At 37.2% G+C, this 27,886-nt stretch overlaps 1 protein-coding gene and 1 pseudogene across 3 annotated transcripts; one reads left to right on the top strand and one right to left on the bottom strand.

The window, feature by feature from the left end:
* Positions 1 to 51: 51 nt before the first annotated feature.
* On the top strand, positions 52 to 3,893 carry LOC127634139 (3-ketoacyl-CoA thiolase, peroxisomal-like; annotated as a pseudogene).
* On the bottom strand, positions 3,777 to 27,211 carry dlec1 (DLEC1 cilia and flagella associated protein). 3 transcript variants are annotated; one of them, XM_052113386.1, is made up of 38 exons: positions 26,915 to 27,211; positions 26,530 to 26,670; positions 26,255 to 26,411; positions 24,148 to 24,258; positions 23,546 to 23,739; positions 21,895 to 22,106; positions 20,170 to 20,251; positions 19,815 to 19,902; positions 18,894 to 19,067; positions 18,518 to 18,654; positions 18,150 to 18,242; positions 17,525 to 17,615; positions 16,587 to 16,749; positions 16,279 to 16,471; positions 16,120 to 16,193; positions 15,799 to 15,961; positions 15,568 to 15,661; positions 14,421 to 14,551; positions 14,118 to 14,282; positions 13,773 to 13,903; positions 13,030 to 13,183; positions 12,727 to 12,837; positions 12,481 to 12,602; positions 12,181 to 12,372; positions 11,954 to 12,012; positions 11,716 to 11,867; positions 11,457 to 11,572; positions 9,742 to 9,812; positions 9,425 to 9,639; positions 9,162 to 9,317; positions 8,912 to 9,031; positions 8,639 to 8,733; positions 8,024 to 8,111; positions 6,908 to 7,123; positions 6,512 to 6,679; positions 5,985 to 6,138; positions 5,282 to 5,393; positions 3,777 to 4,725 (listed from the first exon to the last, which is right to left on the bottom strand). In XM_052113386.1, exons 1-38 carry the CDS (start codon positions 26,996 to 26,998, stop codon positions 4,599 to 4,601), a joined length of 5,106 nt encoding a protein of 1,701 aa, XP_051969346.1. In that variant the 5' UTR covers positions 26,999 to 27,211; the 3' UTR covers positions 3,777 to 4,598. The 3 variants fall into 3 exon arrangements, with proteins under 3 accessions (XP_051969346.1, XP_051969345.1, XP_051969347.1); XM_052113385.1 differs by having other exon boundaries at positions 3,778 to 4,725; positions 21,895 to 22,109; XM_052113387.1 differs by lacking the exons at positions 3,777 to 4,725; positions 5,282 to 5,393; positions 5,985 to 6,138; positions 6,512 to 6,679; positions 8,639 to 8,733 and having other exon boundaries at positions 6,975 to 7,123; positions 21,895 to 22,109.
* Between the last annotated feature and the right edge of the window lie 675 nt (positions 27,212 to 27,886).

The raw sequence follows: 27,886 nt of genomic DNA, 5'->3' as shown, positions 1-27,886 counted from the left end.
AAAACCAAATGGGGAGCAGACAGCTCAACTCTCATGAACTTGTACAGAACCATGGTATGCTCAAAGTTGGGCTATGGAAGTATAATTTATGGATCAGCTAGGAAGTCATACATCGACTTTTGGACACTGTACACCACCAAGGTAAACGATTAGCTTTGGAAGCCTACTGAACATCAGCAATCCAAAGTCTCTATGCGGAAGCCAATGAACCTTCCTTGGAAATCAGATGCCTAAAGTTGGCCTTACAATATGCAACCAAACTTAAAACAAATAACGAAAACTCAGCCTATTCAGCCGTTTTCCTACTTCAGCATTCAACAATATATGAAAACAAAAAACATGTTTCATTCGTCCATTTGGTCTACGTATAAAAACCCATCTGGAGAATCTGAAATTGGATCTAAACAGCTTGGAACAGACACATTTCTGCAAAATTTCTGGATTTAACAAGGAACCAAAAATGCATCCAAAAGATTTCCATCAACAATTTCTGGATATAACACCAGTATACCACAACATATCCCAATATACACAGATTAATCTAAATCTGGAAATAAAGTGGCAGCCGTTTTTGTAACAAACCAACTGTGTCAGGGTATCCGCATCCCTGACCAAAGTTCAGTTTTCTCTGCAGAGGCAAACGCTCTACTACTGGCACTGAAGTTTATTTTACTGCTCCACAAAACCCTTTTTAAAAAACAACTGATTCAAAATCATGTCTTGAAGCATTGGAAGCTCCAAAAAATGATCACCCAACTATCGTGAAGACTTTAACCAACCTGTCATCTCTTGAAGCAAAGGGTTTAAATATTATTTTCTGCTGGGTGCCTGGACACTCAGGAATCTCCGTAATGAACAAGCAGACAGCTGCCAGAGAAGTACTATCTACTGAACCAGTAAAATGCCCTATACCTTCCACAGATCTGAAACCAACTCTGAATGTATCTATAAAAACAAATGGCAGTCAGAGTGGGATCAGTGTTGAAACAACAATTACAGGAAATAAATCTTGTTGTTGGAACAAGATATTAATCGCTGGGATCAAGTCATTTACACATAATGATAGGACATACAAGACTCACACACCAATTTTTACTATCAGGAGAAAATTCACCAAAGTGCTCATCTTGTCAGAACCCACAATCCATTAAACATATTTTACTGGACTGTCATACCTCTACACATCTGAGGAACCTGTATTATTCAGTTGATACTTTTGGAAAGGTTTTTAATCAAGTGAATCCAAATTTAGTTTTAAGGTTTTTAGGAAAAAATGAATCTTTAACACATTATTTAACTCTATTTTTAAATAACTAAACATTGCTCCCGCCATGAATATAGCCATAGAAGCTGGCATGGTGTTAAAAATGAAAGAAAGAAACAAACATCTGATTGTTGTAAAAAATGAAAGAAAGAAACAAACATCTGATTGTTCTAAATTGCAATGCGAAATGACTTTACCCACCATCCTTTATCTCTTGTATATTTTAGGATACCACCCCAGATGAGCTGCTCAGTGCTGTGATAAGTGCAGTTCTTAAGGATGTGGGACTGCCATCTGCTTCCCTAGGGGATGTGTGTTGGTGAGTCACTAAACAGTCTAACAATCAAAACATACAGATAGTATGATAGATAGTACAGCACACCTACTGTATATTAATTAAAATCACATATGATGAGTGATAATATTTAGTAAACTTATTTAGCTGTTTTGCAGGTAATGTGCTACAGCCTGGGGCAGGTGCTTTGATGGCTCATATTGCACAATTTCTTAGGTGAGATGGTTAAATTTATTATAAATCAGAACATTATTAAGCACATGCATTGGCTGTAATTTAATCAACAAGACATTTTTAAGTAGCTTTTCTGAGTCTGTACCGGTCTACACAGTGAACAGGCAGTGTTCCTCTGGACTACAAGCACTTTTTAATGTTGCGGGTAAGAATTTATTTCTAAATAGAAAACTGGCCCCCTTTTTGGCTGCAGCATTAGAGTATACAAGGTTATAATTAGAACTGAAAGTTTTCTGTTTTTTTAAGGTGGAATCAGAAATGGTTCATATGACATAGGCCTTGCACGTGGGTTAGTATGGCACATTTATACTGATCATTTTAACATTTTAGTTATAGCAAGTTAATAAAGTATTTTAATAGGCTCCCCTAAAATAATAAGACGAAGTGTTGTACAGTTTCTTCTGAAGCTTATGTACCTTTCCTTGCACATCTTTTTGGCAGTGCAGAGAGCATGTCCCTTCGCTCAGTGGGAAACCCAGGGGACATCAGCCCCCGACTGATGGTACAATGAGAAGGCCAGAGACTGCATAGTTCCCAAGGGGTATGGATAATTTAATGCCTAATACTGTGTTATACTTTTGTTATAACATAAACTGTTTGTGTTCTGTTGTTCTTCAGAATAACCTCAAAGAACGTTGCAGAGCGATTTGGTGTCACCAGGGAAAAACAGGATCGCTTTGCTCTCAGTTCCCAACAAAAGTATATGCTCCCTAGACATTTATGGGTTGTTTATACTTACAAGTTCTTAGTAGTTTGTAAAGATGCACTCAAAGCAACTCCATTGCATATAATGAACCAAATACTAATGTTTGACTGTTGTTAACATCACTAGGGCAGCCATGGCCTAGAAACAGGGTTTATTTGATCAAGAGATTACACCAGTCACTACACAAATTGTAGATGAAAATGGCACTAAGTGCACCATTACTGTCACCAAGGATGATGGGATCTGGTCTGGGTCTACACTAGAGGGCCTTGCCAAATTACATCCTGCATTCAAGGAAATCTGCAGCACCACAGCCGGCGTGCACTCTGAATCTTTGAAATAAGAATTTAGAAATGGATAAATAGGTTGGAAACAAAAGTCTAAATGAGACTTTTTGATCATCATTTGACTATCACTTATTGAGTCTTGAAGTGCTTTTGGATAACTCAGTTTTTTGTATCGCTCTGTATGTAATGCCAGTCAGGAAAGTGATGGTACTGCAGCAGTGCTAATTGGGCGGAGATCTACAGTGGAGAAACTGGGACTGCCTATCTTTGGGGTGCTGAGGGTGAGCGCTGTGGTGGGCGTACCACCAGACATAATGGGCGTTGGACCAGCCTATGCCATCCCAGAAGCTGTCAACCAGGCAGGTTAGTAAAGTAGGCAGCTGCTCTAACCTCTATTTCAATATCAACTATTTTATATTCTAATAATAATAATAATGATACAGTAAATCAAAATAGTTTTATACTAAAATAATTCTTGTAAATGAACCTTGTTATTGCATTTGCATTTACAGGGCTGACTATTGATGATATCGATGTGTTTGAGATCAACAAAGCATTTGCCAGTCAGGTGAGTGATTTCATCAAGCTTTAGGCTGTTTGCCTGTTTCTCATAACATTACACACCTCTCACTGCACTTTCAAAGTATTCTGTGTAGGTTTCCTGAAATAATGTTGTTTTTTCCTAGGCTGTGTATTGTGAGGAAAAGCTGGGCATTCCCATGGAGAAAGTAAATCCTAACAGAGGTGCCATTGCTCTTGGTCATCCACTGGGCTGCAATGGGGCTCCATGAGCTAAAACAGACGCAAAAGGTGAGCACACTTTTTTCCCAAGGGTAAATCTAATATTGGGGTGCACTCATGTAGCTATTCGCTAACTTTATATAGTAATAGAAACTTTTATACAGTAGCAGTCAAAAAAAAATATGATCTCATTTTACAATTTTATTGGGTTTTATTTATTTATTTATTTATTTTGTTGCAGAGGGTATGGCGTGGTGTCTATGTGCATTGGGAATGGAATGGGAGGGGCTGCAGTTTTTGAGTACCCTGGACAGCTGTGAAAGCCCTCTCAAATCTGCAAATCTCCTGATGAGACACAGAGTGACAATTGCAAATTATAATTTTTTATTCAGGCTGCTAAAACACTAACTGTAGAACACAAGCAGAAAAAGCATACAGTTTACTGCTGGATGTTTGTCTTACTTTTGAGGATGGTAATGATAACATTTCAGATCTCTCTTTAAAGTGCCTTGTACTTCAACTAATAAAAAATAATGGAATTAGATATTACTGTATCTGTGATAGCAATCATACCTGAAACGTATTCTAAGGTATATTTGATCTCCGTACTTTGTCTGTGACACATTAATCTGATGATCTTTCCATATGGATACTGACAGAAGTATTTCTAAGTATTCAGAATTATAAAAACAATAGTGGTATTTTTAGTATTGAAGACTAGTGTAATTTACTATGATTTGTAATGTATTTCAGGAAACTATTCATTACAATAAAACAAAATGCTTGGAATATATGTTTCAAAGGCTAGGTATATGTGAAATCCCTGTTTAAATACAACTCAATCTTTAATCTTTGTTTCACAAAAAACTCTCTGGGTAATCTGAAATCATGCGGTTTGTTTACCTAAAGATTCTTTAGAATACTTTACAATTAAAAACAGAAAACTGTTTCACAAATAGAGCTTTTTAAGACAACTAAGATCAGTGTGTCATCAAACCAAAGAATGTTATGTTTTTATAAGTTGTGTGTCTAGTATTTTCAGAAGAAAAACTGGACACTCGAGTCTTTTTGTCAGGTGTTGGATATTGGAGATTCAAAACTCTCATCAAGTGCTCCTCTTCCATGGACCTTAAGAAGAAGTGGGGTCTCTCCAAGAATCCCATGCACTGTGATGGTTGTCTGGAACTCTTTCTGATCACTATGGGTAAAATACTGTTAATCAATTCAGTCTAGAGTATATATGTTACAACAATGGGTCTGCCTTACTGTATTGTGGAAATACAGACTATAAAGAAGACTAATTGGTTGGTAAACTCACTTCTGAACAATACACACTCACTGAGTACTTTATTGGGAACACTATGGACCTACATGTCCAACATGGTCTTCTGCTGTTGTAGTCCATCCGCATCAAAGTTTGATGTGTTTTGCATTCTGAGATGCTATTCTTCTCACTACAATTGTACAATTGCCACACGTTTGGCTGATTAGATAATAGCATTAATAAGTAGGTGTACAGGTTTCTAATAAAGTGCTCAGTGAGTGTACAAGGAACTAGTTGGACAAATACAGTTACATTATAGGGAACTGAACATTGAAATTGACCTAAATCTAAACAGCATCTGTCTGACATATTACTACATCTGTTTAAAGTTAGGTAATTATATTACCCATTGCTTGAAGTAAAACCTTTTTACAAGGTAATTAAGTGACCGTGAGAAGATTTAATTTCAAAGCAGGTAAGTTGACAGTACCTGGCAGTGAAATTGATCTGCAACAGCTGTCTACAGTATGGTGGAACCCCAAGAGGTTTCAGCACACCAGAGTCTGGACACAGTCTGAACACTTCAATCCCACCCTCAGGTTCTAAACACACAAAACCAAACAATTTCACTAGATACAAAGTAATTGCAACCAAATAGTAATTTAGTCAAATAGTTAAAGACAGGATAAGAATGCAAGCTATTGCTGCAACAATATTTCAATGCCACTGCAATTGCATGGTGGTTCTGCCTATATCTTCTTTAAACAGACCTAGATCCTAAGATTCCCTCTTTCCAAAACCCCACAGTTCAAAGATACCAAATGAGCTTTACTGAGACTGAGATATGGTCCTCGTCTGTGCACGTCATCTGCGCATGCGTTGGCCATTGACCGTATGAAACGTATACTCACAAAAGCAACGTGACTGGGCATGAGGCGAGTCTGAACGTGCAAAAACAAAGTATACATGGGCCTTGTTTGCATAATCGCTTTCGATGATTACAGCGATTAAAAATATATTTTTTCATGGAAAGGTATGCAAAAAGTGTTCCTATTCCCTGAAAGATATTAATGAAATAAGTTGTGTGAGATATCTCACTGGTCTCTGTGACAGCAAGAGTCTTAATATATTATTATTATTTAGAAAAGGAGACCTTCAGTTGCAGAATGCTTGCTTCAAAGCCTTTGTCATACCTGCGAGTGCAGTCCAGTAGCTACTTGAGCCACCTCTATTGTAGAGGTAGACTTCTTTAACACATGTCTGTCCAACATGGCAGGTGCCAAAATCCACAGTGTTACTAGAAAGGTGCAAAGTGGGTAATGCCACGTGGGCACAAAGGGACACAGTCTAAAAAACAGAGTAAACAGGCAATTGTTGGATATTTGTGTGGAGGAGTTACAGTTGATAGTTAGCCACATATGCTCAGACACTACAAAACTGTGACACTCATTTTTACCTACAATCTACCTTGGTGTGTTAGGCTATCTACACTACGATGTTTTAACAAGGCTACTTTTCCATGTGACAAAGGTGTAATGACTTCCACAAGACTGGGGGTGTTATAACACACCATAGTGGATTCATGTGTTAGCCTTTGACAGGACAACAGTACTGTATTAGTTATCAAATGGCAGCCCTGTCATAACAACAATCTTAGTGGAAAAATAAGTATAGAAAGTAAATTATAACTGTTTACAATTAAAACTGAGGACATTCAGACCTGCACACTGTTATTGCTGTATTGAATGGTCAGACTCTGCTGAAATTGTAGTGTCCTTTCTCCAACATCATTGCACAAGAGGGTAGCAGAGAGCTGGGCATCTGATTCCTCACATGGTTGACTCGGGCTGGTCAGGAGTGAAGGTGAATTGTGGAAAGCCACTTTAACCTGTTGATTGAAATCAATATAATGTAAGTGCCTGATTGACAACTACAGTAGTTAGAGTTTTAGCTCTTAGAAATAAATGGTCCAAGTCAAAAAGTGAATGAAGTCCAAGACTGAGCATGGAAATTGGAAACAATATGATTAATTAGCTCATGATCTATGCAATGTATTCATGTGCATGTGTGGATATGTATTCTATCATGTTTGTATGTGTATATTATGTGAGTAGACCAGTATGATGTTTTTGGGCTGCAGCAGAAGTGATGATTGTTCATCTCCTGGTGCTGAGAATCCTTGTGTGTGTCTGTGAGAGGGCGAGCTGGTACTAAGTTTAACCATCTGACGGGGCAGCAGCACTGAGAACGGAGGGTTTGTACTTAGTCTGAAACTCAAGGGCATATCAGTATTGTTCTTCAACTGGAATGTCCGAGTTATCCTGGATTCCTTCTACAGTCACAAAAAAGCAAAGTCAAAGACTGTCCACCTCAACCCTTACATCACTGAAAGACACTTTTACAGTGAATGGACAGAGATGGGATTTAAAGGAATATTCCGGGTTCAATACAAGTTAAGGTCAATCGACAGCATTGATGGCATGATGTTGATGACCACAAAAAAATTATTTGGCTCGTTCCACCTTTTCTTAAAAAAAAGCAAAAATGGAGGTTACAGGTCTGGGTAGATCAACGAGTATTGACTCTGACTACCACCCCTGGAGTCGCGACATCGAATCCAGGGTGTGCTGAGTGACTCCAGCCAGGTCTCCTAAGCAACCAAATTGGCCTGGTTGCTAGGGAGGGTAGAGTCACATGGGGTAACCTGCTCTTGGTCGTGATTAGTGGTTCTCGCTCTCAATGGGGCGCATAGTAAGTTGTGCATGGATCGCGGAGCCTACACATGCTTTGAGTCTCTGCGGTGACATGCACAACGAATCACGTGATAAGATCTGCAGATTGAAGCGGCGGCAACTGAGACTTGTCCTCAGCCACCTGGATTGAGGTAACCATGCCACGACGAGGAGGGTTTAAAGGCAGAAATGTGAAGCTTATAAAAGTACTTACATTAATTCTTCTGTTAAAACTTCTGTATTATTTGAGCTGTAAAGTTGTTTAAATGGACATTTTTACAATCATTTTAGGGTTTGTTGACATTACATCATCATGGCAACAAAGTTTTTTTTTTAAAGAAAAACAGCGACAAGTCAAAATTTATTTTTGTGATAATCAATATTATGCCACAAATGCAGTCGATTGAGATAACTTGTATTGAACCTGGAATATTACTTTAATACTTAATATATTTGAATTTCTTTCATTTTGATAGAATAACTTCCTGCTTTATTGGCACCTGTTTGTGTGATTCTCTGTCTAGTGTATCACTCGCAGCAGCAGAAAATTGCAGTACCTCCATATCCTCTTCCATCTGCACTGACAAACTACACACACGCACACACACACACACACACACACACACACACACACACACACACACACCGTTGTGTTTCCATGTTTTATGGGGACTTTCCATAGACATAATGATTTGTATACTGTACAAACTATATATTCTATCCCCTAAACCTAACCCTACCCCTAAACCTAACCCTCACAGAAAACTTTCTGCATTTTTACATTTTCAAAAAACATAATTTAGTATGATTTATAAGCTGTTTTCCTCATGGGGACCGACAAAATGTCCCCACAAGTTCAAAAATATCTGGTTTTACTATCCTTATGGGGACATTTGGTCCCCACAAAGTGATAAAAACATGCTCACACACACACACACACACACACAGACTCTAAGTAACAAAATAAAGGTAGATTAAATAGACTGTATGAATTATTACATTGACTGCATGAAATGTAGAAGCACATAATATGCTTTATGATTATAATTAAATCCATTTAATACAAAGTCTTGTCATAACGCTGAGTATAAGCTTTGAACACATCTGTAACTCACATGGCATGTTTAACAAAAGCCTGCATGTCTAGTCTCAAAGGCTCTAGTTCATAGCCCTGGACTCTCTCCACTTTGCCTGGAGTCAATGATGCCACCTATTCAAGGTAAATAATCAAGTCAAAGATATAACCATGGGGTAACCAAATGAAAAGTGGAAAAACCCTTATTGATTAACCACTATTTGGAATATTTGTGGGGACCCCATTAAACCAATATGAATTTGTTTAAAATATAATCTGTATAAGGTGTATATGGTGGTGGAAATGAATGTACCTTTGAGTCTAGAGACATGAAACCCAGAGCATAACCCAAACAACTTTGATTGGTTGGGCATGACAGGATCAGAGGAGTAAAAGACACATGTATGGTGCTACTGCCCCCTGCTGGAACCACCTGAATTAATGTACAAAATTCACATTATAAATGTTTTTTCCTGACATTCTTATCATTGATTAGATATGCAAATAAAACATGGATCACACAAATACAGATCCTGAAAAAGGAGTGTTGAATGTAAACCTACTGTTTGCTGTGGAGTGATGCAGTATGGGTAGTCAGAGACATTCCCTTCATGAGGATTTAGGAACACAGAGAGCAGCTTCTTTACTGGAGCCAGAGATATCGGATCTCCATTGTTCTCCTCTCCATTACATTCTTCCACATTCTCTGTAAAATCATCCTACAAAACAAGAGAGCAGCTTATATTGAAATGCCCATCTAAATTAATCAGTTTTAATAAACTGACGTATAGTCAAACAGTGAGGTATAATTTTAGTTTAGACTCACAGACTTGGTCATGAAGGACGAGCTTGTGTCTTCTCTGCTGGGGGTGTGACTCATGTCCCATGTGGATGGGAACATGACGCATGAGTCCATCCCTCCGACAACCTCATTGCCATCAGCATCCTTCAGAGGAAAGGGTTCACCACATGCAACCAACAGGTCTATTAACTTACTGTCTCCAACCTCCAGGTTGTAGGTCACCCAGTCCATACGTATATCTGCAAGGGTTTACAAAGTAAAGTACAACTTATACCTTATGCACTTTTGCACATAACAGGTTTAAAAAGTAAATTTTGAGCTAAATGTGGTGCAATGCTCACCATAAGGACTGGTGTTAATGAGGCGTAAAGAGCGTGACACAGTGTCTCCTCCAGAAACATGGCTTCCAAATCTGTGAAGGCCAATCATAAAATACCATAGAGCGCTCATAACACACTGAGTGCAGATCTTCTAGTCTTCCAGACCAGAAAAGTTCTAGGCGATTCTAAGGTACCCACTTTATATTAGGTGTCTTTAACTACTATGTACTTAAGTATTTGATACAATGTACTAATTATGTACATACGTGTTGTTGCATTGTACTTTCATTTAAAGTACCTCCATTTAATTACATCTGTAGTTACACTGTTAACTTTACCCTTAATCCTAAACCTAACTCTACCCCAAACCTTACCCTAACCCTACCCGTACATCAATTTCAACAGCAGCAAATGTGACATTTTGTGAGAATTTTGCAGAACATTGTGTAGTTAAAGAATAAGTACATTGTATTGTATGTATTTTAATGTTAGTATATAGTAGTTAAAGACACCTAATATAAAGTGGGACCAGTCTAAGCTTTATGGCAAGTAAATACTGCCTGGCTTGACACTGAGTTGCATACTGTAATATTTCCTTGGACTGCCTTTAGTATTGATTATGGCATGCATTCATCATGGCATTGTTTCGACAACCTTATGCAATGTCACAACATTTATTTCCATCCAGAGTTGCATTAACTTTTGGCTAAGATCTTGTATTGATGACGGGAGAGTCGAACCACTCTGTAAAGTCTTCTCCAGCAAATCCCAAAGATTTTAAATGGGGTTAAGGTCAGGACTCTGTGGTGGCCTATTCATGAGTGAAAATTATTCCTCAAGCTCCCTGAACCTCTCTTTCACAATTTGAGCATGATAAATATTGGCATTGTTGTCCTGGAATATGCCCATGCATCACGTAAGAAAAAATACATTGTTGGGATAACCTGGTCGTTCAGTACATTCAGGTGGTCAACTGACTTAATTTTATTGCTGTATAATGTTGCTGAGCTTAGACTTGACCAATTGAAGCAACTCCAGATCATAACACTGCCTCCAGAGGCTTGTACTGTGGGCACAATACATGATGGGTGCATCGCTTCATGCACTTCTCTTTTTACCCTGACCTTTTTCTATTGCTCCACATTTCAATCATTATGCTCCCTAGCAAATTGAAGTAGTTTTTTCCAAATAGCCTCATTAACAAGTGGCTTTCTTGTGGCCACACAGCTGTTTAGTCCTAATCCTTTAAGTGCTCATCGCATTGTACATGTGGAAATGCTCTTACTTTCACCTAAACATAGCCGTGAGTTCTGTCGATTTTTACCAGGTGACTTCACAAAGCATTTTAGTGATCGCTGCTCATGATCATTCAAATTCTGACCTAATTTCTTCCGCAAAGCTGATGGTTCACCACTATCCTTATGGTTGTAATAATGCGTTGGACAGTTCTTAACACAATTCCAGTGCTTTCAGCAATCTGCTTAGTTGTTTTGTTTGCTTGATGCAGGCCAATAATTTGCCCCTTCTGTAACACAGTAACATCTTTTCCCATGACCACGGGATACATCTTCCGACATGGTTGTTTAAGAAATGAGAAGCTACACACACACAGCATCAGTTAGGGTTAATATATTGTTTTGCCAGCTGAAACATATTAATCACTGCAATAATGATCCAATCATAGGCTCTTAAGTATCTGATTATTTACAGGAGGTGTATCCTCCATGAAAACTAACCGTATAATTGGACCATGGTTTTGATTGTCAGGCTGTGGTCCAATCATCTGAAAGTAAATGGGGCAGCCCCTCACAGACATCTGGATCTGAATGAGAGTCGGATTTAGATCTCCAACCTAAAAGAAAAGTCAAAATTAAATTTCTCTTTTCAACTGTCCCAGAAAACATGTTACCTCATCTGGTTGTAGACCTGTTAGATTTATGCAATGTAAATGATTAAGAATCAAAGTAAATAGATTGTGATCGATGCATGACATACTTTACATATGAGATTGTCCTGGTAATCACCCCACATATTGGTGAAAGCTGTGATGTTGATGGCTTTACTCTCAAATGGGCCAAGCATTCCACTGGTTGGTTCTGCAAAAAATGTTGCACCTCTTCCATGGGCAAGCAGACAGTTCACAAAATCTGTAAAAAAAGAAATTGCATAATTTTTTAAATGCAGTTTTTAGTTAACTGATAATGAAGTAGACAAAAGAATAGGTTGTGCATACCCTTATGTGCTTTCTGCTCAATATTTTTGCCTTGGACGGAATGGAGAGGGACGGAGCTCCTAAAAATCATGAAAGGTCAAAGGTCAAGCCTTGTCACACAGTTTTTCTCTTTTTGCAGGACAGGAGAGCAAAACGTTTAAGACGTTATGTTACTATAACTCTCAAAATATGTTTAAATAATAATCTATAACTATAAAAATTAAGCAGAATCAAGCTAAATGATGTACCTTTGAGATTTTACAGCTGATTGTGAAGGACAGTGTCCAGTAAAGTACTCTGCCTCCAGAGTAAAAGGAGCAGTAATAGCAGTGTGATTAGTTATCAACAGCTGCCGTTTCACTGATTTGCCGATGAGGACTGGATCATGCTCAGTGAAGTCCAGTTTGATTGGCCGGCCATCTGCATTGCTTGAATTAACACTAAATACAGTGAAGAGGGTGATATGATGATAAAAAATAAATAAAAGTAAATAATAATCACTAAAGAAATTCTGGGTATATATGATTAAAAGGCAAATGTTTCTTTACCAGTCAGTATGAGGCAGTGAGTATGACACACTAAGAGGTTTGGCTTTACAGAAAAAGCCCAGCACTAATGGACTCTTCATTCCCTTTACTTCACAAACTGCAGCCACTTCAGTCAGCTCATCCTGGAACCATAAAAACATAAAAAAAAAATAATATAATGTATTAAAACAAAGTGCTTAAATGGTACTAAATGGCATAGCTGAAATAAGCTGGGGTTGTTTGCAGTATTACAATAGAGATGCGTACAACAGTGTGAGCCGTGAATGATACAGAGACTTCTGCTTTGGCATTAGGCTCCAGAGTGCCTGTAGAGGGACTGAAGGTAGCAGAGCAGAGATAAGCTTGTGCACCTTGGAGCTGAAAGGGAGAGAAGAACCTGCGAATCACTAAGGATAGCTATTATATCTTTATCATTCACTCCAATGCACACAATATCACTGTAGTATACTGTGCAATGCTGGAAAGTAAAAAAACAAAATTCTCTGATTTTATATATATAATATAATGTGACAGTGTGAACTCCTCATGGGTCTATGGCCATGGTCTCACCTTGCTCCAGGTGAAGAAAGCTGGCAGTAGTGTTTGGTTAAAAAGAGTAACGCAGCCCTTTTCTGGAACTCCTAAATACAGATCATCCAACACCAGCTCACAGCTCAGAAAGCATGCCTGAGGGGACTGAACATCTGCCCGCACAGAGAGGTGACTGAAGACAAAAACACACGTTTACTTGCTGCAGCATTCTAATTAAAGACATACCATAAACTGCTATTGTTTTTATATAAAGCTAATTATAATTACTACCACTATAAGAAAACCTTTTGCATTTTTAGAATGTAGGGGAAAAACAGTATATGCTTTATTTAAGAATTGATTTTCCAGTTGAAAACATCACTGAATGTCCCCCAAAGTAAGTTTTGTCAGATTTAGCTAACATATAGCGGCATTTTTCCCCAAAATATAGCTATAGCAATATCACACTTGCAATTGTGCTGTATGGCCCTATATCAGCACAGCTGTGATTCGGCAGCAGGTACGAGGCCGAAAATCGAGTGCCGCAGGTAATCACAGCAGTGCTGATTTAGGGCCATTCAACACTCTTGTGAGTGTAATATTGCTTTAATATCCATTTGAACAAGATACCTACAAAAAGGACATTTAGTACAAATGCATATGTTACAGAACACTCATGACTGTTTTTCATTATGTGTTGTAACATTTCCATAATATATTGTTCCTCTAGGTTTTTCTGACCACTGCAAAAAAAGAAAAATTGATGTGACCCATTTCCTCACCAGCCAGTGCCGTTCAGCACCGTAAGCTGCAGGACAGACTCAAAGCACTGGCAGTAAAGGCCTCTGAAGACTACATCCACACTACAGGATGCCAGGGGAGGCAGAACACCTTTACTCGGCTTTATATCCAACTAAACACACACATGCAGATATACATATCAGGTATCAGCTTTCTACAAAACAAATAACGTTTTTAAGTGTTTTATATACTCTACAGTATACAACACAAACCAAATTAAAAGCATTACTTCATTAATATTATTATTATTATTATGACTTATTCAGTGAGAAATTATATGCTCTTCTTTTAGCTAGCTTAAGTAAAACCCCAGACAACATCTTTACCAGTCCCTCAATGGGATTTGAGGAATGGATGTTGGGCAGTTCATCTAGGCACCAGTGGGCATCTAGCAGACTGCTGTTGGTGATATCAATGGTAGAGATGCTCTCATCTCCCATTTGCAGCAAACCAAAATTTAGACTGGGTATATTCACTACACAGTGTGGCCCCTGAAACACACCACATCATACTTACAAAATAGGACTGAAAACTGTAATAAAGACTTAATTTCCAAAGGGAAAACTCACAATGTTCTCCACATAGTATGCTGTTTAAATAAATGCGAAAGAGATTCAAACACATCTGACCTTAAATGTGGCCTCAATGGTCAGCCCTACAGGCTTGTGATGGTGCTGAATGTGACACTGCAGTGTGGAGGTAAAATGACCTGGTTTCCCTCCAGTCAGAACCAGCTCCAGGTCGAAACACTCATTCATTTCTGAAGGCAAGTACACCGCAGAGGATGAATTAGCCACAATTCAAACACTGGAATGATATTAAACAGTACAAGAATACACTAATTTAAGATGAAGTGTATCATTTTTTTGGCATCACTAAAAGGAATTGTGAAAATATCTCAGATTAAGCAATTCGTTTTTTAAACACTTTGTCAAGAAAAAAGTTCAACTTGGAAATGTTTGTCTCTGAGATCTTCGCGTTCGGTTCCATTTTGTTGTGTTCCATCTGTTTGAACAGCCCCTGGACTGTGCTCATAGTCTGAGCCACTTCACCACCGACTTCAGCCAATATCACTGCAATCTGTGAATATTGCTACCCTACATACAACTACTGTATAATGTATCAAAACAATATAGTATTTCACTGTTCAGTGAAAGTGTAACACCATGTAAACTGTCGGTTGAAGAGTTACCCAACCTCATTTTACTTTTGACATAACATTTGAGAATATGGACCGACTAAAACTTTTTTTTAAATAAGTTTTATGTACATTAGTTGAAAATGGAATGGATTGTTCTTTTTTTAACAGCCAGGAATGTTCTTTGTAATAATATAACACAGTGCTGTATAGTTTATGTATGCACTGCACACTCTTGTGGACTAAGGAAACAAAGTAAATACAAAAAAAACTGTTGACTTTAAAATTAAAATTTAATTTTAAACATTTAAGAAAATAATTAAAAATTTGAATTTGTGTTCAGCAGAAGACAGAACGTCATACACATCTGGGATGGCATACGGGTGAGTAAATAATGAGAGAATGATCAGTTGAGTTAACTAATCCTTTAAGGTTCTAATTTTCAACATACAGTGTCTGCTTTATTGGTACAGTAGGTAGATACATCTAGCAAAAAAAAAAAATTGGATTTCTATTACCATTATTTAAGTTCTACATACTGTAATATGTTTTGCTGGAATGTATTTGTTTATTAGTTTGTTTGTTTATTAATTTATTTGCTTATTTGTTAATTGATAGATATATGCCAATGCTCTGACCTATTTCTCCTGTAGATGGCTCCACTTGAATTATGTGACAGTCAATAATCTGCTCCCATTTAAAGTGAATGACAGACCTGCTGTGATTCCACATCTAACAACACACAAACACTGACACATAAGAAAGCTTGAAAATCTTTTATGATGAAAATGTAACTGTACATTTAGAATTAAGTAAGGTGTTTGAATGAGTGAAAGGGAGTCAGTTTGAAAAAATGTTCACTGCTTTACCTTGAAGCTCTTGCGGATTATGGTGTGTATGTAGGTCTCCCCTGGTATTAAAACAGCATATGGCTCAAGAAGGATCTTATATGGCTCAGTGGAACCTTTCAGCTCAATCACTAAACATGTCACATCGTTTACATGGAGTGCTGTGTCAAGACTCTGACACATCCTGCAAGTAAATACATATTCAACATTCTCTGTGCCAGTTTGAGTTTATTGATTGCAACATCTACCACCACCAATCTTAAATTCAAATATCAAACAATAATTTATCTAGTTAATTGTACAGTATAATATTTCACAAAATCAAGGAATCTTTCATTTTACCCATCTTCAGTGATTCTGGGTGGATCTGGAACATCCATGATTACCAAGTGGCAGACACTTTGGTACTCTTTCAGCTAAGAGAAACAAAAAACAAATGCAAAAAGAACTGTATTGTACTACTTTCCTCCTGAGCCTGTACATGTCAGCAAGTGCACATACCTCCTGGGGACAGTATGTGAACAGGAACTCATGTTCTTCTGCAGGGGCCAGGGTGCCCATGGCAGGGCTGATGCTGAACACACAGTCTGTATCAACATAATACTGAATGCTGGAGGGGTCTGGAGTCTCTCCAGGAAAATGAGATTGGATGTCGGGTTTCATGATCTGCCACTGGAATGGCAGCTCCAAGTGTCTACAAAGGAATTTAATATTTAAAGTATTTACATAAAAACATACAAAACTAGCATATAAGCATTTACCTTCATATACTTGTTTTGTGTTTGTTTAAAAGTGTAATGGTAGCTCACACATGGTTTTTTATGAACACACTCTTCTGTAAGGTTGAGTGTGGATTGGTTGAGTCAAATCGTACAAAATGGTCAGCCGTGAGATCAAACAATTCACCAAATTCAGGCTGATCCTCTCCAACTGCTACTGAAACCAGCTCAACTGTGATCAGCTGACCTGTACCTGAAAATATTGAAACATATGTATGTTTTTATTCATGATGTTTTGTTGTATATTCTGAGTCTTTACTTAGTTAAATTACATTTCATATGAGATACTTACATATTTACAGTATGTACTTCAAGAGATGAAAAACCCCAAAATGAAAATTCTCTCATCATTTACTCACCCTCATGCCATCCCAGATGTGTGTGACCTTCTTTCTTGTTCTGAAGATTAGAGATTATCTAAGCTCTGTTGGTCCATACAATGCAAGTGAATGGGTTCTAAAACTTTGAAGGTCCAAAAACCACGTAAAGGCAGCATAAAAGTAATCCATATGACTTTAGTGGTTAAATCTATATCTTTAGAAGCGGTATGATCAATATTTAAGTAATTTTTTACTATCAATCTACACTTTCACTTGTACATTCTTTTGTTTTTGGCAATTCATATTCTTTGTGCATATCGCCACCTACTGGGCAAGGAGAAGAATTTATAGTAAAAAGGACTTAAATATTTATCTGTTTCACACCCACACCTATCATATTGCTTCTGAAAATTTGGATTTAACCCCGAGGGTCTTATGGATTACTATTATGCTGTATTTAAGTGCATTTTGGAGCTTTAAAATGTTGTTACCCATTCACTTGGATTATTATTCTTTTAAAAATATTTGTTTGTGTTCTACAGAAGAAAGTCATACACATCTTGGATGGCTTCATGTTGAGTAAATGATGAGAGAATTTTCATTTTTGGGTGAACTGTCCCTTTAAGCTCTGCTAAATTAATTCCTGACCTTGAAGGGTGACATTTTTTACTTGGCAGTTGTCACAGACAATGGTAAATTCCTGTGCACAGCTCTCAGCCATCGTGGGGAAAAAGAAAACCTAAACATTGAGACAAATCCCAAAATTCTCAACTACAGCACAACAGACCTGCTTGAATATCACTTAAACCTGAGCTACATCACTCTATTGTCTAATAAGTCAATCATTGAATTTACATTCCATCCTTTAGGTAAAAAATTGTCATAAAGCAATGAGGATGTGCAGCCTCAGTTTAAAGCCAGATTAGTATTCACCTTAATTACACAGTTAACTGTGGTAAATCACTTCAGTCTGTGCCAGTCAAAAAGGTTTTTCCACCATCAGGCCAAATGGTTCCAGTAGCATTTCCATTTGAGCATGGAGAAGCCATGCTCAGAGAGCTGTGCTGTAGTGATATAGCGACTTATGATTGGCTACTTGCCTAGTCAGTTTATTCTAATCCTGATTTTGCAGCACCACAGTAGAAAATTAATCGTAACCGTTCCAACGAGCTTGGATCAGAACACCAAAATTTGACCCAATGGTGGAAAAGTAGTTAAGCTTAATTTGTGCCAGTCACACCAGTCTGTGTTTTTTTAGTCAGTAAGATCTCACCTCTATGACAGTGGCTTGTCCAGGCTGAAGACCAAAAAGAGAGGGACTGATGGCAAATGGAGGCTGTTCTGCAAAAGTGGCCTTCACTGTAGACTAAGAGCAGATTTATGGTTCACACTCATAATAATTAACAAGATGCCAAGATAGATCAAAGCAAATGTTATCAAGCTACTGTTCGTGTACAATTTGAATGCTAAAGCTGGATATAATTGGGGAAAAAGTATTTAAAAACAGTAGGATACAGGCTAATAATAAAGATCAGATAAGATACCTATTATTCCTGAAACCCGTAAATATACCAAAAGCGTCAAAGTAAGGAATCATAAAAATAAATTCAATGAGCTTTTCTGCCATTTGAGCTTTCCTACCCTGAGGCTCGAGGCAGGCCACTGTTTTTTAGGCATTACACAGAATGTTCCAGCACTTAGCCCTTCATTTCGACATAAAACCTCAATAAACTTCACCCCTCCTGCCAGACAGTAACCACAGTCTATGACAGCAGGCACTGGAACACAAATAGAGAAGACACAATAGTTAAACAGACAATTGTTAGGTTATGTATGAATGCTTCCTCTGAACATTATCCAACTGATTTAAGCTTGTCAAATGTTTTTAGGCAGTTATATCAGGAAACCTTTTTGGAATTATGCAACAAGATGAGAGTCAGGGAAAAATGTTTTGGAAATATTAAGTTTGTCAATATGTAGAGATATATGCTGGAAGATTATGTTTATGTTGACTCACAAGTCAGTATTGGAGGTGGCCTGCGAGCCTCCACTGGTATAATGAGTGGATCTGGCGACTGTGTCTCCACGATTAGGATGTCCTCATAATCAGCCAGAGAGTCTGGAGCAAACCGCACCATATACTGGCAGCTCATACCAGGTGCTACAATTCCCCCCTCACCAGGAAACTTGCCTATTGAACATATACAGTACCTCTGTTATTCTATCATATTGTCACTAAGAGCTATGCCTACAACATAAAAAAAAAAATGTTTTTTTGGACCGGTGCCAGTTCACAGTGGCCAGAGTTACCTGTGCAATGCCAAATGTAGAAAACAAGTGATAGATAGTATGTACAGTTGTTTTATCATGTGCCGTTTACCATCAGGTTAGAACACGGTGTGACTGTGGCTGCCTGTAGCCTCCTCTATGTTTCTGTTTGTTTTCTGAGTACTACATTCAAAAAAATAAGGCTGGGCATAGAAATGCATCACTGACCTGTTTTTAGATGAGTTTTCACTTGAGCGCCTAAAAACCAAGAGAGTGATGCTTAAACTGTTGTTTTCATGCCCTATTGTGAACACGCATGGGAGATCAACAGTCAGTGAACATTTTCACTAAATAACACATTAGATTTCGGTTTGTTTCTCACCAAGCCTTATCATATGCATTAATAACAATCGTGAGTCACATGGAATAATTATTAGACTTCTGAATTATACTTTTGCACTCTTTTGAAGCTTGAAGAGTTGGTCACCATAAACAGCCAGTGTATGACATCACTGAGCACAATTTTTTTTCACAATTTCACCCTTTTTGTTAAGTAAAAGAATGAAAGTTATATAGGGTTATAACAACACAGGGTTGAGTAAACCATGACTTAAATTTCATTTTGGGTGAACTAATCCTTTAAATCAGTCTTTAATTAGTTGAGACTCACCCAAACCAACAGAGAAGTGTGGAGAGGTTGGAGGAATCAGGCGCACGTGACGGCTGGTTGCAGTCATGTTTTTTAGCTCCACTGCAGTCTACAGGAAACAGGAGGCACCATTCAGAACTAAAAAAAACATACAGAACTGGAAAGACACCACTCAGAGAGATATGGCCATTTTTTTAGGAACGTTTACATCAAGAGTTATTTAGTATAAAACCTCTAATTATTGATTAAGTAACCAAAAGCATGCAGTATAAATTATAAGCATGCTTGAAACTTCATAAGAAGTGATATCAAATGAATTATCCATTTAAATAGACAAAAATGAATTAAAAGTTAGATGCAATCAGTAAATCTATACCTCATAGACTCGTCCTACTCTGTAGTCTGTGAAGAAGATCACAGGTGGACTCACAAGAAAGATGGGAGCAGGAGCCTCAGGACTGGGGTTAAAGGATAGTACATGAATATTTGTTACCACAATGCCCAGTCAATCATCTTCCAAGTACATGTCTGATCAGGAGTCAGGACTATTTATACCCTTTTAAAGGTGAATACTTATTCTATCCAAGCATGTTGTTGTATCAAAAAAGTGATATCTGCCCTGATTTTTAATCAATCCTGGAAAAATAAAATCAGTATTCATCAGTTTTGCCCCCTGAATATCCATCAGTTGAGGATATATAAGCAATAATCAGTCCCTTTTTTATGGTTATATTAGAACATAATATAGCTTTACTTTATAAAGGATCTTATTCTTGTTCAGTTGTTCACTTTTAAAAACAGGAACTGCATGGAGTTAATATATTCTCAAAATGCGAGAAAAAAAAAAAGTCAGCTGATCTATTTTATAGTCATATCACTCTTTTGGTCTCTGTGAGTTGAAAAACACTTGCTTAAAATCTAGTTTGCCAGAAAGTGAAACAGAGGATGTATGATTCAAATTATTCAATCATGAAATCCGGTTCTCAGTGTTCTCTCTCATAACTGCTATGCTTGTTTAATTTGTATAGTTTTACAAATGTTGTTTTAGGGGGAAAAGCCTATCTAGGGACCTGAGATGCAATATAGCATGTGGTATAATCTCTATGCATTTCTCTTTTTTTGTTTTCTGAAATCATGCTTTTGTACTGTCCCTATACAAATAAATAAATAAAAAATACTGGAATCTTATGCTGTTATGTTCTAGGATACAATAATACAATACATTATATAAACTGCATGGCTGGTAGCACACATTGTAGAAAACCCCATTTTACTAGTTTGCAATGTCATGACAACAATGTTGTCCTTTTCAAACTTTTACACAAGCCATTGTGGGGAGGGAATTTCATAACATATAGCATTTATAATACATGACACAAAAAAGGGTGTGATCAGTATCTTGAGTGTTCATGTGTATCATATTTCCCGTACCAAAGCTGCACAAATATTGTGGAATTATTGGCTGAATACAGCTGCCCAAAATGTAACCAACGTACTAACAAGGACAAGGCTTTTAGGGATTAAAAGTGAAGCCTGAGGACAACATGAAAAAGACCCTATTTATTTTTTACATTTTATATGAATTAAGGGATTAAAAAAGAAACTCACCTTTCACCTGCTGTCAAGGATGTCAGTAATGATTCCAAAGTAGTGTACCAAATAAATTAGAATACACTGAATCATTGAACATGTGGCAGTTTCTTCATTAGACTGCTTATTAGGCTAAATAAGGGTTTATAAAAATCAAATAACCAATTACAGGTAATCTATCTAAATCAAGTGTTTTCCCAAAGCAAACACTAATTAAAGGGATAGTTCACCCAAAGTCATTGTTTACTCACCCTTATGTTGTTCAAAACCCATATGACTTGCTTTCTTTCAAGGAACACAAAAGGAGATGTTAGGCCTTAGTCAACATTCACTTTCAATGCATATTTTTTCCATACAATGAAAGTGAATAGCTACTGAGGCTGTCATTCAGCCTAACATTTATTTTTGTGTAAAAAATACAGCTTTGAAACAACATATGGGTAAGATAAGGATGACTGAATTTTCATTTTTTGTTAACTATCCCTTTAAAATGAACAATCAGTGGTCCCACCTTTCTGCGCCAGTGTACATGCCATTTGCCCCATTTTCCGGCTTCTTCCCTGGCACGATGAGGGATTTTCCCCCACGCTGAGCATTTGGGAGCAGGAAGCGAGGGTTGCGCAAGAATTTGTGTCGCTCTTTGTGCTTCTGAAGGGCAGCCAACTCTTCTGTCCGACTCTGAGCACTGGGCTCCATCCAAAGCACCTTATGCACCTGGCCTAACTTCTAAGATGAAAATTTAGAAAAACGAATCATATGAAATCATTAGTGCTGTCAGTCGTTATTTTAAAAAAAAGAAATCGAGATTAATTGTAATGTTTTTTGTTAATCACGATTAATTGCAGATTTTGAAAGTGCTAAAATTTATACTATATATATCCTTCTTTTCCTGTCAAAATCTTAGGAAAGATTTAAATAAATATGTAACAATATATAACAATATATGCTTTATTAACATTTTCCAAACAAAGCCTTCCAGTCTAAAGATAGAAATGCACTAAAATATCACCAATTCAAATAACATTAAACGTTTTGCAAAGTCTAAAGGCAAGGTTGACTATTTGAAAGAAATAGTCCCCACATAGGTTGCATTTTCATTGCAATGGACATTAAACCTCTTAAATTCTTATACTCCACAAAATTAAAGAGCTGGCAGACTGTGGCTATCCACTTTGCTAAATCAATCATGAAGCTGCATTTACAATTCATGTCAGGGCATCAGTGCCAGCTTTGAACTCCACATGAAAAGCGCTTTCAAACAACATCTCATTCTGAATTTTTGTGATAGTTAAGACTTGACATGCTTCTGTGGTAATTAAAATGCACCTTACACTGAAAAATACATGATTTCCATCTGGGCTTGTTTTGTACATCAAAAAGCATTAAGAGGTCCTTTCTCCATCACTTTCATTGACACAGAAGCGCTGTTGTGTGTGTGTGTTATGGTGTTAGCATCAGTGTACAGTAATGACTCTGGAAAGACACATCGCAAAGGTTCCACCCTTCCAACAAGTGTTTATGCTGGTTTATGCTGTATTAATGTAAATGCGTTAAATGCGTTTAAGAAAAATGTATGTCTTAAACTTTTTTAATTCTGACAGCTCTAAAAATAATATAAAATACATGGGGAACATGCCAAATTTTTGCATAGACATTGTTTGCCATTGTGATTTGGGGACCATTCTTGATCTAAAGTGTTAATTTCAATGAAAACAATGTCAAAGATATAAATCTTTGTTATCAAAGGTATAAAGATTATAATACAACAGTCAATTTCGGGTCTCTAATTTGTTTTGAACAAGCACTGAGTAAAGAGTGCTGCTATTTCATAGGACATCACTGGAAAGTTTCACTGTTTGTATCAATCCACTCTCTGTTTGCAATGCTTCAAACAGGCTGTCAGTCTGTGTGTTGTTTGGTGACATGCAAAGCTTGATGCTTTAGCACTTTTCATTAGCAAAAATCAAATTAAATGACCAACTTTTGTCTGAAACGTATGTAATTCACTATTATGAACTCATATATGGAACAGTTGTATAAAAGCTAAATTGTATTTCCAATCATGCTGTTGTACTTAATATTAGCACAGCTGTGATAAGAAACTCTTGCTTCTGTAATATCGCTTAATTCAACCATCTGTTATGAGAAGTTTAGGAGCAAACCTCAGCTGAAGCATCCTTGATGGACCTAGACTCCGGAGAGGAAGGAAGAGTGAGTGACTCCTCCGATTGTTCCATCAGGCTTTGGGCTGTATGTGCAGGTGGGGGCATCAGTGTGTAATTGTCATCCTGTGGTTCAGTGTGGATGTGCATGCTATAGGAGACAGTTGGCTGGGCAAAACCAGGGGTGAACTTGCCTGTAAAGAACAAGAGTTTCAAAGGGATAGTTCACCAAAAAACAATAATAATAATTTTGACATTACTCCCCATTGTGTGGTTCCAAACCCTTTCTCTGGGAAAGACAAATTGAATTTTTTTAGCAGAAAGTTAGTGACTGACAACATCAGTCATTTACTTTCATTATATATTTTTTCATACACTGAAAGTGAATGGTGACTGATATTGTCATTTCCTAACATTCTGCCTAACGTCTAGTGTTCGATGGAAGAAAGAATGTTATATGGGATTGGAACGACATGAGAGTGAGTAAATGATGACAGAATTTTCATTGTGGGCCAATTGTCTCTTTTAAAATGAAAGTATTATGAAACATACTATGATTTGGTACAATATGTTTGGTTTTGTAGGACATTGCAGTACTGTACCTTTTGGTCTTTTAATAGCTGGGATGTGCTCTGTTGTATAGTCCAGGGGGCAGATCAAGTTGTTACTCTTTAGGAGCTCACTGTCCACACACCACTTGAAGGCTGATTTAACTTTGTAGACATCAATAAAAGATTACTCTTTTTTTCCCTGGGTTCTCACACACACCATCGGTATGTATGTGACTACTTTGAATATCTTAAGCAAAATAAGCATAATATATAAAGACTTGTTTTCAGAGACATAGCTTCAATTAAGTTTACTTTTCTTACCCTACTTCCAAACTGTTTTGCATTATTTCATTTCATTTAAACCAACTGATCTCAGTTCAGGAGACTTTAGGTTGTCATTAAAGTTTCGACACACTGAGTCATGTGAAAAAACAACATGGTGCCAATCTCAGCTGAGTTTGCCTTTGGGACAGGCACATGCACACATAGACATCAAAGGGGGCTTGAGCACCTGCCCCCCCCCCCCTCCCTTTCTAGGGTGCTTTTTTTTACATTTTGTATATAAATTAACATATATATATATATATATATTCCTGTTTGCGCACAGCTTCCCTGTCAAACAAATATATTTATTGAATAAAAAATCTAAATAGCAGGTCGGGAGATGAGACTTTGTCGAGTTCCGATGCCCTCCCACCCTCTCTCTCCCTCCCTCTCCCTCTCTCTCTCTCTCTCTCCGCTTCTCCATGCAGCAGTGCAGCACACATAGGCACATCAGACACACAGACAGGCAGGCAGCAGTCCCTCCCAGCTCCTATCCCACTTGTGTTTTTCTTGGCTTGTGTGGAGGTGAGTGGTGATGAACAAAAGACTAAGCTACCAGAGCCTCGACTTTACAGCTAATTAGCCAAAAGACAAATATTGTTAACTTGTGTCTTACTAACATGCACGACTCATGAGCTACTAGCTAATGTAATAAGCTAGCTAAAGTTTATCTAAGGCAATATATCATGGCCATACAGGCTAATGTACTGTCCTTAATGGAGGCACTACAGGTGAATACAGTAAAATTTGTGTCTAATAACATCATCACAATGATATGCAAATTAGGCGTTAACTAATTAAAATGCACTAATTTGCATACATTTGACAAGGCACTGTAGGTGAATAGGATAAACAAAATAACTAAAGCATATCACCACAGAACTTCCCCAGTTAATGACTTACATCAAGAATCTTTTCCCCTGAAATGTTATGTTTAAATATGCAGATTAGCTTGTTTTGGTTAATTTAGAAGAAATCTACAGATGCAAACAGACAGAGGGTAGTAGGCTTAAAACAAACACCATCTAAAAGTTTATTTTGGAAGTTTTCATTCCATTAGAGTAAAAGAAGACATAGAAGCAAAATAGACCAAAATCTCAATATTTTTTTTAATCTGTTGAGTATGAAACAATTGCATTAGTGTGAGGGAACTAAAATAAATTGGTAAGGAAGTCAGAGTTGCGTTAATATATTTAACGTTTTGTTTAAAACATTTTTTTTTTACATAAATAACTTTGAGAAGTGCCCTTTTTCCACTTGAGCTCCTGCCCCCCAAAATGACTGTGCACGTCCCTGCTTTTGGGAGAAACAACAACAAAACTACATTTGGTATTGAAACTTCATTACGTTTTTACATTAAAACTTGTCAAAAGAGTACAGTCTCTTGTTTCATTCGATTTGAGATTTATTTGTATTTTTATTGATTTATGTCAAAACGGCATGCTGTTAAACACAATGACTACATACGTGAACTGTATGCTCATTTTTCCTTAAAATATCCTATATTCACTGTGCATTATCACACTGACAATCAATGGATGCATCCAAAAGCTGGAAAATGTAGCTTTACAAGAACAAAATCCTCTGATATAATGAATATTAGATACACTCTTTGAAAACAATTCTGATTATCTAACACAATTTTAGTTCTCAAGTAAATACATCTTATTTGAATGATGTTTAAATATTTCCTCCTAAAAAAAATAAAACAATACTGATAAAGAAAAGCATTATTGTAGTGTACTTCTAATTACTAGACTGATGGACTGTTATTAGTAAAAATAAATAGATTGTTTTATAAACAGAACTAGAGTGCTGGTAACATTAACTGTACCTGGTGGCAGGCCCAGCTGATGGTAGGCCTCACCCACTTCCTCCATCATTTTATTGTGGTCATGCTCCTCTTTTGCAGCAGCTTGTAGACGGGCCTGAATTATATGCGTCTCCAGCATATCAGCATTTTGAATTTGTCTGTTGTATTCAGAAGTTACCTGGATGACACAGTGAATGAAATTATAAAATCTGAATTCTATGATGAAGCAAGAATTAAGTAGCCAATTCCAAATTGTATTAGAAGACATTAAGCTGGTAAAAGAAGAGATACTGTACCTGTTGCAGCTTCTCTACATATTTTTCATGGTAGTTGTTGCCTCCCCTTCGTGATTTACTGAGATTAGAAACAATATCTTTCCCAATTACCTCTATGGTGTAAAGGTCTTTGAATATGCTTGCCAGAAGATGAGATATGTCCTGAACACAGAAAACTAAAAACTCAATATAAGGACCATACTTGTTTGTTTGTGAGATTTCATTGTCAAAAAATTAATGGGACAGAGTTAAAGAAAAAAGAATAAAAGCTAACTGAAATTAACCATCATTCATGTTTGATTATTAGCTTGTACAGTTTTCATCCAGAAACTGATTATTTACGTTCATTTAAAATAAGTACCAAGTACTTACACTATCAGTATAACTAGCAGTCGAATTTTCTTACCTGAGTTGTCTCTGATGCCGGTTTATGTCGATTCATTGAAGGCTCAGAGCTCTTTAGTGCTCCTGGTTCAGTTTCCTCAGTCATTATTTGGTCTTGGACAAAAAACAAAACTCAGTTTAATATTTCAGCATGTCCTGGCTCACGAAGTGCTTAGTGAAGGAAGTATGATGTATGGAGTTATCCAATAGAGGCTATTATTTACAAATAAACCTGTAAAAACTAGAAGGCATATAAGAATATACGGACATTATTAATTAAATGAAGTTCCCTTAGAAGTTCACTTTACACGGTTTTGTGTGACCGCCATGTTTGTTTACACAGCGTTACCATGGTAGCATGTCGCGCCTTCCTGAAAGGTCCGTATTCACCGCGATTTCATCCAGTTACTGTTTTAAAAGATGAATCCCCAAAATGAATTTAGACTCTTGAAACACATAAAATATATATGAATGTTATAGCATTAGAAAGCTAAATATCAGACTTTGACTTATGCAATCAAATGATGCTAAACCTTTTCAGAACTAATTGCATAGACTTAGCATTTATTGTTGTTGTTGTTGCCATTTTAAGTGGAAATATGACGCCAGTTCCTCTCAAGTTCACACTTGCTCCTTATTCAGCCCGCCCCTTTTCAGCGCTCCGCACTTTTGAATTTTGTCATCCAACTTCCTGTTTGCTAATGAGAAGAGTCGATCAAAATGGATTAAGTGTGGGAGCACAGGAAGTATTTTTCAGCAAGAGTTGATGGTGTGAGTCTACAGTACCCTTTTACCACGTGAAATGCTAGTGAGGTGTTTTTTCTGTCACTCTAAATGTTAGTTTTTACCAACATCCACGGAGGATCACATTCAGACAGCTATGACACATTTAGACGGTGGGCCGAGGGCCCGTATCTGCTTTACTTTTCGAAATGGATGATCCCCATGGAGGGAGAACCTGAATTTGTAAAGTTGGGACGGTTGTTTTATTCTC

This window comes from Xyrauchen texanus, chromosome 41, assembly GCF_025860055.1.
Source record: "Xyrauchen texanus isolate HMW12.3.18 chromosome 41, RBS_HiC_50CHRs, whole genome shotgun sequence".
Taxonomy (NCBI): Eukaryota; Metazoa; Chordata; class Actinopteri; order Cypriniformes; family Catostomidae; genus Xyrauchen; species Xyrauchen texanus.
This window is presented reverse-complemented; position numbering and strand designations above follow the sequence as displayed.